Source organism: Sminthopsis crassicaudata, chromosome 4, assembly GCF_048593235.1.
Source record: "Sminthopsis crassicaudata isolate SCR6 chromosome 4, ASM4859323v1, whole genome shotgun sequence".
NCBI classification, from domain to species: domain Eukaryota; kingdom Metazoa; phylum Chordata; class Mammalia; order Dasyuromorphia; family Dasyuridae; genus Sminthopsis; species Sminthopsis crassicaudata.
Genome location: NC_133620.1, coordinates 470,143,572 through 470,157,505, shown reverse-complemented (window position 1 = coordinate 470,157,505; position 13,934 = coordinate 470,143,572). Strand labels below are relative to the sequence as shown.

The 13,934-nt window shown below is 46.2% G+C and overlaps 1 protein-coding gene across 3 annotated transcripts in view; it reads right to left on the bottom strand.

Annotated features, from left to right (window-relative positions):
- Window positions 1–13,934, bottom strand: part of INPP5D (inositol polyphosphate-5-phosphatase D) — a 124,365-nt gene that overhangs the window by 34,823 nt on the left and 75,608 nt on the right. For all 3 annotated transcript variants that reach the window (XM_074264282.1, XM_074264280.1, XM_074264281.1), the window contains exons 9-13: window positions 13,107–13,187; window positions 12,873–12,941; window positions 8,787–8,910; window positions 4,886–4,992; window positions 3,544–3,646 (exon numbers count right to left, since the gene is read on the bottom strand). In XM_074264282.1, coding sequence (XP_074120383.1) covers window positions 3,544–3,646; window positions 4,886–4,992; window positions 8,787–8,910; window positions 12,873–12,941; window positions 13,107–13,187 — 484 coding nt within the window. The remainder of the gene's footprint in view (window positions 1–3,543; window positions 3,647–4,885; window positions 4,993–8,786; window positions 8,911–12,872; window positions 12,942–13,106; window positions 13,188–13,934) is intronic.

Sequence of the window (13,934 nt, the reverse complement as noted above, 5' to 3'; positions counted from 1 at the left end):
CACACGTACAAACAAGCTGTGAACAAAATAAGGAGGAAATAATGGAGAGAGGGGAGGAATTATAGTTAAGAAGAGCTGGGGAGGACTTCCTTTAGAAGGCAAGACTTAAGAGGAAGCCAGATAGGTTGGCAGGGAGAAGTGAAGGAGGGGATTTCAGGTCCGGGGGACAGCCAGGGAGAACGCCCAGGGCCTGGACGTGGGATCTTGTTTGAGAACAGCCAGGAGGCCGAGACATTGTAGCAGGAATCAGGTGTGAGGAGACCAGCGGGGTAACGAGTGCCCAGGGGAGCACCTGGAGGTGATAGGGAGTCACTGGAGGTTACTGAGTGATGGTCACATGATCAGATCTCAGTTTTGGGAAGATCACTTTGGCCCCTGAATGGAGAGGATGGAGTGGAAGAGACTTGGGCGGGCAGCTGCCTCGAAGCGTGAGGTAAATGGGGTCTGCACCGCAAGGTAGCCGGGTCAGAGGGGCCCGGGAGGAGGACTGGGTGTGACATCCACAGACTTTGGACCATCCTGGGTATGGCGGAATGAGAGATAATGGGAGATCCAGGATGACGGGAGCATGCTCTGCATAAAAGGGAAGGGAGGACGGGAGGAGAGAGAGTTTGAATTTTTAGACATTTTGATTTTTAGATGTACTGGATATAGCTCCTCTGAGAGGTCTTGAAGGGTGGTCAGAAGGGAGACTGAGGCAGGATAAGGAGATCTGAGAATCATTAGCATAAAGAGGTAATTAATTAATTAATTAATTGGATTAAATCCTTGGGAGTGGATGAGATCAGCAAGTGCAGAACCGAAGAACAGAATCCTGGGGGACAGTTAGGATTAGAGGGAAGACTCAGCAAAGGCAGAGAAGTGAGAGGGGCAGCGGGCCAGGGGGAAGGGAAGGGGAAGAGGAGGGAGCGTCCTCCAAATGTAGAGGGAAGAGAGGGAAAACGGGGAGAGAGAGAGTAATAAGGGCAAATACTGCGGAGAAGGCAAGGAGAGGGAGGACTGAGAAAAGACCGGGGGATCTGGCAACTAAGAGAGCATGGATAACTTGGGGGAGAGCCGCCTCAGAAGGAATGGGGAGGCTGGGAGTGGGATGTGGGGGGAGGGAAGGCTCCTGCCGAGGACAGCTTTTTCCAGGGCAGAAGAGATAGAGATGCTAGGAAGGATGGAGAAGGAAAGACTTTTTCGGGATGGGGGAGACGTGGCCACGGCTGGCGGCAGGAGGGAAGCAGGCAGGAGAGGAAGAGGTTGAAAGTGAGCTAAGAGGAGGGACCAGCCACCTGCCATGGTATGTGCAGTGTAGTCAGCATTTGAACCCAGATCCTGGGACTTTGGATCTCTCCACTCCCACACGCTAAGGTAAAAGCTGTGTCCGCTCACGTGGAAGATGACTGAATCAGGACAAGGGAGGAGGAATTCCCAGGTGAGAACAGTCCCTCTGCCAGTGCAGGTCGGCATCCTCTCTGTAACTCAGCTATTCAGAAAACCGTCCAGTCTGGAGGTGTTCAGTGACAAGCCCAAGGTCACACACAATAAATGGAACTAGATCCCAGGTTTTCCTGGTTTTAAGGGTGGCTCGCTGGCCTCCATGTTGGCCTGACTCTGGCTATGATTGTGCTACTCATCCAATAACAACTCGATGGAAAATAAGAAGAGGCTTCAGGAAATCAGGAAATTTTTAAGACAAAATGAGAACTTTAAAAAGAAATGAAAGAGAAGGGAAAGGAAATCTGGGCCCCAGAGGCTGGCGCGGAGCTGCTCCAAGCTGCCGCTCAGAGTCTTCAGACACGTCTCGGCGAGGGTGCGAGTGGATGTGGGAAAGCGGAAGGGAAGGTGTGGGCCAGAGCTGTCTCTGCTGGAGAGCCGAGCTTCTGAGTCATGGATTCAAGGGATTGGAGAGCGAGAGCTCGAGGGGCACGAGAGAGCCTCCGGCCTATCTCCTGGGCGTTACGGACCAGGCAAGGAGTGATGTGAGGACCCAGAGATGGTGGGGAGCCTGGCCCCCCCTGCTCTGCCTGAATCTGCCCACTGCCGGGGAGCCCCCCACCATCCCGCCACCCTGAAAGAGCCCGGGAGATTTGGAAAAGGAGCTGGGCCAGGCTTTCATCTCCAGATCTCCTCAGGATTCACCAGGACGACTCCAAAATTCAGGAGAATGCCCATGGCCTGCCTCCCTGGCAGAACCGAGACAGGAGGAGAAGCTCTGGGGCACGGGGGAGCTGTCCCCATCAAGGGCCCTCCCAGAGGGCAGGATCGGGAGTAACAGCTGGAATATGGGAAGACACAAATCCAAGGAAAAGATCTGAGACTGGAGTAGCCTAAAGAGGCAGCTGGGGGGTGCAGTGGCTGTAACCCTGGCCCCCAATTCCAACGTGACCTCAGACACTTCCTAGCTGTGTGATGCTGGGCAAGTCACTTAACTTCAGTTTGCCTCAGTTTCCTCATCTGTAAATGAAGATAATAATAGCTTCTCTCACAGGGTTATTGTGAGGATCAGTTTGTAAATATTTCTAAATATTTACTCCCATTACTTACAGGGCCGGGGGCTCCATTGCTTCCCTAGAGGCTGGAGGGCTGATGGGGTGTGGTAGAGGGGATCCTCGCTCGGGGACAAGCGGCCCCTGAGGGAGTGCAATCTCCCCTCTGTGACTCTATTTAGCTGACATAAGGTGATGTTCCACACTCATTTGCCCTGGACATCATGGAGAATCTCCCCAGCTGCTGGGCTGCTCTGCTTCTATCCCTCTTCCTACCTCTCCACCTGTCTGTTGAGTGCCTCCTTTTTTCCTGGGCGCAGCAAACAAATCAATGCTGTATTGTACCTGGATAGGGCCTGTCAGTCTGCTGGCCTTTGGCTCCATTCTTCACCTTTATGACTCTTCTGACCAAAATCCCCTCCCCTCACTACCTGTGGATGCTCCCTATTAGAATACAAATTCCCCAAAGACCAGGACTGACTCACTTAACTTTGTTATTCCCCGTGTTTAATACAGGCTCTAGTAGCATAGTAGGCAGTTAAATGCCTTTCATGTACGGGAAACAGAAAGTAACAGTTTGTTGAGAAGTATTGTAATAACAATAATAAGCATTTATACAGCACCTAAGGTTTGCAAACTGCTTTACTAATATTATCTCATTTGATTCTTACAATTCTCAAAGATAGACACTATTATTATCCCCAATATACAGAGGAGGAAAATGAGGCAGAAAATGAGGTTGGATTCGAATTCGGGGCTTCCTGACTTCCAGGTCCAGTGTTCTCAGACTGGAAAGATAGATTGGGGACTTTAAATTCCAAGTTGGGAAGACCGGACTCTTCTAAAGGCACCAGAGATCGTCTGGAGTCCATCGAGCAAGAGGATGCCCGGCCTGGCCCGTGTTTAAGAAGTTCCCTTTGGTAGCTGTTTGGAGGATGGTAAAGGCCGGAGAACCGGCGGGAGCTCCCAACAATGGCCTCAGGAGAGGGGCTAAGGGATGGAGTCGAGGTGGCAGGGGCTGTAAAAGGAAGCACTGAACGAGAGGTCAGGGAGGAGAGTGGGGACGTACCCATGTTCCAGGTCCCGATGAAGATGGTGATCATGTCAGGCTCGGGCTGCTCGGAATGCTTGTTCTTCATCTGCTGGAGAAGCTGGCAGAAGCCCTCCCTCTTCTAGACACAGAAGAGCAAGACAAAGGTCAGGAGGGTCCCCTTGCTTCGGGCACTTTTGGACACTTAGGGCGTACCTGGCCAGCTCAAAGTGCCCATAGCCTCTTAAAAGAAAACCTGTTCTCTTTCTGCTCCTTTCTCTGGGATATTTCCCAAAGAAAGTAAGAAAAAATCCTCTAAAATAAGTCACTGAGGAAAGTGTGCAGAATTTTGAGCAAAGGACATGGATTTGAATTCTGATTCATCTACTTATGGCCTGTGTGCTAGAGGTGCAGACATTGGTCTCTACACTCCCCTCGTTCTATCACCCGTGACCTCAGGGGTCCTCACTTCTGCCTCATTTCCCAGATTTGTAGCCATTATAAAAGGACAAAACAAGATTGAGTTCACGTAACTTCGGGCACCATTTCCTGGATTTTACAGGGGAGGAAAGGGCTGACCGATGAAGCTGCTGGCTTAAGGCCCCTCAGCAATGCAGAGATGGAGCTGGGCTTGGCCTGGCTCTTTGGGGCTCCCCCCACTGCCTGACCCTGCCTCTGGGTTTCTGGTTTCTGCTCCCCGACACCGCCGTCCCTTTTCCTTCCTCCAGAAGAGCATGGAGAACAGGAGAGCTGAAGTGTTCTCTTGGAGCCTCTGGGGGGGATCTCCCTGACTAACCTCCTGGGGCTCAGCTGCCCCCCCCCACTCAGCCACACAAGCAGGAAACTGGAAGGATTCAGTCATCTGGCTGTGGACCACAGGCCACTACGGGAGCAAACTCCTTCCCAAGGTGCCTCAGAGGTGGGGAAAGCCTCCAGCGTCAGGCCCGAGCAGCTTAGAGCTCTGGTCTTGGAGCTAGAAGGGACTCTCCAGGGTCATCAAGACCAAGCCCCTCATTTTATCAAAGGGGAGACAGAACGGCAGAGAAGTGACTTGCCCACTAGCAGTTCATAAACTCACAACTCTAGAGCTGGAGACTACTTCAGAGGCCAGTGAATTTGCTTTACAAATGGGGAAACTGAGATTCAAAGCAGCAAAATCATTGCTAGTGGGTAGGACCTATATTTGCATCCCTGTGACTCCGATGCTTACAGCCCAACCCTCTCACTTGGCAGGTGAGGAAACTGAGCCCCAGAGAGGGAAAACACTTGCCCGGGATGGCCCGGAGTCATGGCAGCCCCTACCCCAAGGCCGGGCCCCTGATTTCCAGTGTGGCGTGCTCTCCCCTCTCAGACCAAGAGCTGCAGCTTCTTCGTCACTCACCTTGGAGTCAGCGAACACATATTCCTTCCGCAGGGTTTTCTCTTTCTCTGTTTCTACCACGATGATGAGCTTGTTATGGAACTTCTGGGACTTGATGAGCTGTAAGACTGAGGAGAAAATCAAGCTTCAGCATGAGGGACTGACCTGGACACAGGGGCAGGAGGCAGGAAGAAGGGGTGTCCCCTGGCCCAGAATTCTCTTCTCTCCCCAGTGAAAAGGCCCGAGAAGGCTCCTTCGGACCAGGTTCACGTTTGCTGGAAGGAGGTGCCACAGGGAAGGAGGAGCCAGACTAGTCATTTCTACCATAGTGTGAGTAAGTTGGTTAGTTATTTTACTGAGAGCCTGGAGTGAGGAACTCGGGGCAGATGGAAGGGAGCGTCCCAGCTCTGGGTAACGGGGAACAGGATGCCAAGTGGGGGCTGGGTAAACGTTGGAAATATCCAGCTAATAATGGAGGGAAAGGATGTGGCAGATAGCTACAATTCGGTCGTTCGGCTGTGTCTGACTACGTGGCCCACAGACTTGTCCGTGGGGTTTTCTTGGCAAAGCTATCAGAGAATTTCCTTCTCCGGCATATTCCTATTTTACAGTGGAGGAACTGAGGCAAGTAGGGCCTAAGTGACTGGCCCGGGATCACACAGTTGGGAAGCGTCTGAGACTGGTTTGAACTCAGACCTTCCCGACTCCTGGTCAGCTGCTCTAACCGCTGCACCACCCAGCTGTCCCCAAAGACATGGTACGTGGATGAAAGGAATAAAAAGAGAAGAATATGAAGAATTGAGAGAAACTGGAGAAGACGTTTATAAACTGAAGAGGAATGAAGTAAGCAGAATGGGGGAACAATTCACAGAGGGGTAGTTATAACACGGGAAGGCGACTTTGCAGGACAGAAGGACTGATGAACTCCAGGAGCGATAGTGATTCAGCGATTCCTCCCGCCTCCTGGCAGAGACGTGATGGACCATGGGGGAACGGACAGACTTCGGGGCTCGGCGTCAGAGACCTGGCTTCAAATCCTGCCTCAGTGGGACATTTGCCACATCACCTAGTCTCTCTCTGCCTGCCTCGGTTTCCTCAGCTGCAATATAAGGGGTGATGACTTTTAGCTCCTCAGACCATAGATTTAAAACTCTGGAGGCCTTAAAGTTCACCACGTTCACTCCCTTCAATGTTCAGCTGACAACTAAGGCACAGTGAGAGTGAATGACTTACCCAGAGGCCCACAGCTGGCTAAGCGTCTGAGCCCCATTTGAACTCGGGTCTTGCCCCCAAGGCCGCTGCTTTATTTGCCGCCTCACACTCCAAGTTCTAATTTGCACAATCTCTGTTTGGGGGCCTCTCCCGCACCCTTCCCACTCAGTAGAGACGAGAGGGGGCCGGCTCCCTCCTCACTTTCCAGCACAACATCTGGACTGTCAAGCCACCGCCCACTCCCTGCTTTTCATAACTTGTTCTCAAGCTATCCATCTGTAGCTCCTGCCTGCCTTCCTCACTGCTGCTGTGGTCTACCACCAGCCAGGGCTCAGTGCTGCCTTCCTAGAAGCTTTTAGAACCTGGCTCCCCTGCTTCCTCCATCCCTGTCCTTCCCTAGCTCCTCCTTGGTAAGTCAGCCCCCCCCCGACTTTCCAGTTTCGCAGCAGCCTGGACCCCCCTGACCTTGTCCCAACTGGTTTAGTCCCCTTCCCAGTGGCCCCTCTCGCCTTGCTCAAGCTCCAATCCCTCACCACCCTGTGCTTCCACACCCCTGCACCTTCCTCCTGAGGCAACCAAGAGGAGGGAGCGCTGGGCTCGGAGGCAGGAAGTCCTGAGACGGGATCCTGACTCGGACAGGATCATGACCCTTTTCATGATTTCATGACCCTAGACAGGGCACTTAACCTTGGTCAGCTTCACTTTGTTGCTTTTTAATCTATAAAATGGAGCCAATAAAGGCACCCACCTCCCTGGGGTTTTTGTGAGGATCAAACGAGGCAATAACTAAAGAGGTCAAAATGCCATTTTGGGGTTAGCGATAAAGCCTCCAAACGGATAATCTCCCTTGGTCTGTGGGTGAGAGAATTGCCCCACAAATCTAGCTTGTCCCATTCAGCTTGGTCCTGGCCCTTGCCCAGGGACTGTCTCCCATGAACTAGCCTGCTCTCCCTCCCGAGAAGGCGTGTACAGAGAAGGAGGATTCAAAGGCAGAAAAACCTGGCTTCACACTGTGGCTTTCCCACCTGGACCATGTGACTCTGGATAAGTCATTTACCCTCACCCTAAAAGCTCTGTAAGGCTCTGACTTGTGGAGAAGTCGGTCTGCATGCTTGGATAGAGTTTCTACACCAGGGACTTCTCCACACCAATGGAATCATGGGTCTGGACTGTATCAGCCATCAAGGCTTATAACCCTCACATCATCTGTGACCAATCTTTCTTCTTCCCCCCTTTGGCCCAGCCTGGTGAAAAATGATCACCCAGCTTTCAGAAATGTCTCTTCCAAGCACTGCTTTCTCTCTTCTCCTCCTGCTGTCGCCTTCTCTCCTGTCTGCTCACGGGACGAGCTTCCACCTTGGCTTTCCTGACTCACGGCTTTCACTTTGATCCGACCTCTAAACTCCCAGCAGGCCAAAATTCCAAAAACACCTGCGTGTTCCATGGAGCTTTTGAAGGGCAAGGGCTCCCGAGATCTTCTTTCCTCTGAGCTCCTCATCCTTCCTTGCCGTAACTACCTAGCTCAGCCCACCTTGTTGATTAAACAAGTATTATTAAACAAGTTTTCAAACAACATAAATAAACCTTTGCTCCACAAAAAGTAGTTGCCTCCATATTCTTCAAAAATGTCATGATCATTTTTGCCTCCTCCTCTCATATTGTTCCCATACGCACCTGGAATTAAAGGGATCTATGGATCCAAAGAGGTGAATAAGCAAAGCTTCCAGGTGTGTGTGAATGTGTGTATGTGTATGTGTAAGTGAGTGTGTGTAAGTGTGAGTGTTAGTGTGTGTTTGTATGAGTGTGAGTGTAAGTGTGAGTGTGTGTTTGTATGAATGTGAGTGTGTGTAAGTGAGTGTGTGTAAGTGTGAGTGTGTAAGTGTGGGTGTGTAAGTGTGGGTGTGTGTTTGTATGAGTGTAAGTGTGTGAATGTTTCCTGCAGGGTTCAGCTTAAGTCTTGCTTTTAACAAGAGGCCTTAATCCCAGCTCTTTCCCTCTGAGATTACCTCCCATGTACTCTGTCTATATTCTGTTTGTAGGGTATGTAAACTAATAACTATACACTGCATACTGTAGTTAGTGCTATGACTGGTCAAAGCAGATGCTCCAGGAGAGTAGGGGAAAGGAGAAAAGGAAGGAAGGAGGGAAAAAAGGAGGAGAGAAGAGAAGGAGAGAAGAAAGGAAGGGAAGAAGGAAAGGAGAGAAGGAAGGAGGGAAAAAGGAGGAGAGAAGGGAAGGAGAGAAGGGAAGAAGGAAAGGAGAGAAGGGAAGAAGGAAAGGAGAGAAGGGAGGAAGGAAAAAAGGAGGAGAGAAGAGAAGGAGGGAAGGGAAGAAGGAAAGGAGATAAGGAATGAAGGAGGAAAAAAGGAGGAGAGAAGAGGAGGGAAGAGAAGAAGGGAAAAAGGAAAGGAGAAAAGGATAGGAGAGGAGAGGCAAAGAGAAGGAAAAAAGGAGGGAGAGTTTATATTTGACTGGGATGAGCTTGGTAGAGAGATCCTAGAGGAAGGGGCACATAAGCTAAGTCTTTAAGGGCAAATAAGATGCCAACAAATTGAGAAGGTGTCACTATAGAGATGCCAAATAATCCATCATAAAACAATGCTACAGGGACCAAAGGGGATCTCATCTGCTCTTCACAGAGCCACATTATCATCACCTCTTGGTGACAGAATAAGTGGATAAATGTGATTGCAAACCAAGGATTTCTTACTTTTCTTGTGGCTATAGAATTTGTCCTCAGGACCATCCTTGGATTTCTTGATAATCAGTTTCCCAGATTCAACGTCAACTTTAAGCTGCATTTTTTGTGGAATTCCTAAGGATTCTGCTTTTACCTGTGGAAAATAGGAAAGAGGATTTTTCATCATTTTCATGCTTTATTTCCATCAGGGGATTTAGATCTGGAGGGTACCCGAGAAATTCCTCCATAATCGCTTCACTAAAATTAGAATATTTTTGGAATTCTAAGCTTCATAAGTATCAATGAATAGGAACAATCCTATATATAAAGAACAAGGAAAGAGGATTGTATATGAAATCACAAATATATATATATATGTATATAATTTTAGTTTTTTAAAGACATGCTAATAAAACGAACATTTTTTCTTCCCCTCCCTTTTTAACCTTTTTATGCTTCTGAGTCTTGTGTTTGAAGATCAAATTTTCTGTTCAGTTTTGGTCTTTTCATAAAAAATGATTGAAAATTCCTTATTTCTTTGAATCTTTTCCCCTGAAAAATAAAACTTAGTTTTGCTGGGTAGTTGATTCTTGGTTTCAGTCCAAATTTTGTCTTCTGGAATACCATATTTCAGGCCTTTTAGTCCTTTAAAGTGGAAGCTGCTAAGCCCTGGGCAATCATGATTATGGCTCCTCGATATCTGAATTTTTTTTTTTGGCTGCTTGCAGCATTTTCTCCTTGATCTGGTAATTCTGGAATTTAGCCACAATGTTCCATGACATTTTCATTTTGGGGTTTCTTTCAGGAGGTGATTGGTGGATTCTTTCAATGACTATTTTATACTCTAGTTCTAGGATATCAGAGCAGTTTTTCTTTATTTTTTGAAAGATGCTGTCCAAGCTTTCTTTTTCATCATGGCTAATTATTAGATTGTCTTTCCTAGATTTATTTCCTAGGTCAATTGTTTTTTCCAATAAAGTATTTTACATTTTGTTCTTTTTGGGGTTTTGTTTGACTAATTCTTGACATCTCATTGAGTCACTCATTTCCATTTGTCCAATTCTAATTTTAATTGAATTATTTCCTTCAGTTAGCTTTTAAAACTCCTTTTGTATTTGGCCAATTACACTTTTAAAGGAGTTGTTTTATTCACTGGATTTTTTTTTCCATTCACCAATTCTATTTTTAAGGAGTTATTCTCTTTTTCCATTTCACCAATTCTATTTTTCAAGGAGTTATTTTCTTTTCCCATTCAACCAAATCTATTTTTAAGAAGTTGTTTTCTTCAGTATAATTTTTTCCATTTCACCAACTTTTTTTAAGGAGTTATTTTTTTTCATCAGTTTCTATTTCCTTTCCCAAATTCTCCCAGAGACCTCTCATTTCTTTTCCCTGCTTTTTTACTAACTTTTTTAAGATCCATTTTGAACTCTTCCAAGAGAGCTTTTTGAGCTGGAAACCAGTTGTTGTCTCCTTTTGAAGCTTCCCCTGCATATGTTTTGCCTTTCCTGTCTTCTTCTGGGTTTGCATTCTGTTCTTCCCTATCTCCATAATAGCTCTATATGGTTAGAATTCTTTTTGCTTTTTTGCTCACTTTTAAAGGTTGAAGTCTACTCCCAGGGCACAGGGGAGATTGTACCTAGCTTCCTCTGCAGGGTGACAACAGCTTCTCCATGACTGCACTGGGGTTAGTGGTCCTGCAAGCTTCCCCACTGCACTGGGTGGATCTGGCCAAATCCCGCCTGTTATACTGGGGCTCATGGAGTCACTATTTGCTTCCTCTAGTTGCATTGGAAGGCTCACAGCTAGTTTGCTAATCTACTGGATTCTGAACCAGGATAGAGTAGCCAGTGTTACTGTATTTTGGCTAAGAGCCTTCCAGTAGATTCCTCACCCCAGGCCTCTCCGCCCTGGGCCACGCTCTTCCTGCCTAGTTGAGACAGAACTTTCCTGAAGTCCTTCCAAAATAGCTCATGCTAGAAAAGTATTACACTCTAAATGTTCTGGGTTCTGTCACTCTAAATCTATTCAGAGGCCTGATCTAAGGTTGATTCTGAGGGAAGCCAGGGAGAGCTCAGGCAAAGTCCTATCAACTCTCCATCATCTTGGCTTCACAATCCCCCCCCCCCCAAGTAAAATCAACATGTTTTAATCAAATCTGTGCTGTTTGTTTGCCTTTCTCCTGTTCTTCCTTAGTTCTTTTCTAATCCCCCATTTTTAAAGATGAGGAATTTCAGAGATGTATCTATAAGTAAGGTTAGTAAGAAGCAGAGTTGGGTTCTGAGATTAGCTCCTTTGACTCCGAAGATCTGTTTCTTAAGATTACAATCGTATCATTTATATTCTATAATGACCACTTTGCTAAAATTAGTGGTCAGTTATTTTTAAGAGGTATTAATTGATTTTCAATAATGAAAAGTATACTCAATATTGTTAATTGTTCAAAGGAACATATGATCTTAAGAAAAACAGATAGGAAAAAAAAAAAGAAAAACAGATAGGGACAATTAGTTTCACAGGAGCAATGTTAGGAATGTTTCTAATTGGCAACATGCTGAATAAGTTATAGACGAGAGGTTCTCAAACTACGGCCCGCTGAGGACGTTTATACAGCCGCCCGGTTATGGCAAATGGGCTGAGGGGCGGAGACAGAGGGTGAGCTTTTGTTTTTACTATAGTCCAACCCTCCAACAGAACTGGTCCCCTATTTTAAAAGTTTGAGGACCACTGTAATAATATAGATGGTAGTAATACTAACATAAAGTTTGGTTACATTGCATTAAAATTAAGCTACCCTGAAGTAACACTGGTTTTGGCAGCACTGGGTAGGTAATGCTCATATCCACTGCCTTGATTATCTCAGTTCCATTGTCTGAAGCGATAGAAATGGCACTGGGACTGGAGTTTAAAAACCTGGGTTCAAATCTTACCCTCAATACTGTGAGAATTTGAGCATGTCAAAATGGATCATGAAATGTTTTAGCATCAAAGACCTAGAATAGATCATATGAGGCCATCTATTCCATCCATTCCTGTTTGAGTGCAGGACTGAATTGTTAATGTTTTAGGCTAATAAGAAACTACGTTATTCTAAAAATCAGAGAATTTGAGAATGGGAGGAGGAGGAAATACCTCAGGGGGCATTTGATTTAACTCATACACTAGAAAAAATCCTACTATAACATAACTGGTAAATGGATCTTCACCTTCACTTGAAAATCATTGGAGTCAGTAACCTCCTTGAGGCAACAACTACTTTGGGATAGATCCTATTGTCTGAGAGGGTTTCCATCTGTACATAACTTTCCACCACCAATCCTAGTTCTGCCCTCTGGGCCCAAATGGACCCCGTCTAATCCCTGTTCCTCATTAGAATTCTGAATACTCAGGCAGCTCTCTCTTCCTCCAAGCCTTCTTTGGATTAAATACGCCCAGTTCTTTTAGCCAATCATTCAGCGACATAGTCTTAAAGCTCTTATATTGGATTCCATCCTCTGGCTACAATCCAATTTTTCCACTAAAATGTTCTTACTAAATTATTTATTAAATAAATTACCCAGAATGATATAGAATACTAGAGTAGGAGTGTTTGCTACTTTAAAAACACATTTTCTTGTTCATCATGAATAAAAATCATCCAACACAAACATTTCAATGTTCAATAAAGAACAGAGTGGATATGAAACTCTGAACTTCTCCCATTAGATTGAAAGCTCTTTGAAGACAGAGAATGTCTTGCTTCTTTTTGTCTCCCCATTGCTTAATTCAATTCCTGGTACATAGTAGGCACGTTAAAAAATATTTATTGATTGATAGGTTGAATTTCTATCATATGTAATCTGGTATTCAGTTTTCGAAAAGGGAGAAATTTCTTATGGTCATTCACTTCAAAGTTTAACAATCATTATATTCGGGAGATTCCTCATGAGCCCTTTCTAGTGTAGGAGAAATTCATTCCATCCTAATAGACCCTGCTATCTGCATAGTATTATTGTGACTAATATAACAGAAATCAGGGGCCATCAGCATTGAGCCAAGACTCAGAGGTTAGTGGTTGAGGGGATGAAAATTCAGCAGAGAAGATACCAGGTTAGTTGCTAAAGAAGAGACAATTACCTCAAAGGTGACAGGAGGGATGAGTGATCTCCGATGTGTGGATTCAGGACCTTCTACAAATGCCTTTACCTGGAACCACAAAAACATGAGGACTTTAAGCAATGAGAAGGGAGAGAGATGAGGGGGAAAAAAAGTGTAAGCATCTCAGTGCCTGCCTCTAGCATCCAGAAAAGGAAACCCAGAAGAAATATCAGCAGAGTTTCTAAGAAAATGGCAAGATTCTTTGTATCATACCTTATCTTCGAGAGAGGACAGTATATTGGTCAGCTGGCCAAGCTTGGCTATTACGTTGACTACATTCGGTTCTGTACACACCTGGTAAGGGAAAGAGAGTGAGCTACTTTATTTGTTCACTTATTCATTGAATAGAGATGTGTTGCACATCCACGATGTTCAAGGAAGGTATGGTATCAGCTACCATAAGGGACAAAAAGAGTAGGACTTAGTCGCACCCTCCTGAGACTTATAGTCTTGTAGTAAAGATAAGATACGCGTACACACAAACAGCTCTAATACCAGGCTGGCTATGCTAAGTTCCATGAAAAGGTTCAGATAAAGTTCTCTAAGAGCACCAGCACAGTAGGAGAATCACTTCTGCCTAGGAGTGGGGATGGAATCAAGGAGGACACCATAGATGTGACATTTGAAAGCCCGTGCTTGCAATATCAAGGAAGGACACGGCACGACAAGGAAAAGCTACAACGCCTAGAGATCGGAATCAACAGCTGATGTGTTGGTAGTTTTGCTGATCTATTCCTCCTCCTTGTCCTTTTTTTTTTTTTTTCCCTTTGGGACAAGAGATGAGTTTGGGAGAGGTAGGGAAGGAAAAATCAATGGGGAATTTATTTTATGCTGGAGGCAATTTGTGAAGCCAGAATTCTGGGGAAGTCTGTCCAGGATCACCCAACTCTTGTGTTTGTGATTGGACTTGTTCCCCCACCTTCCGCTTTAATGATTCAGAATCCAGCCCATTTGCTCCTTTCCTCAGCTCCTGTTATTTCCCATCTGCTCTTCTGCCCCATCCTTCTGGCCAGCCACACTTTGCTCCTTCCATAAGTGGGA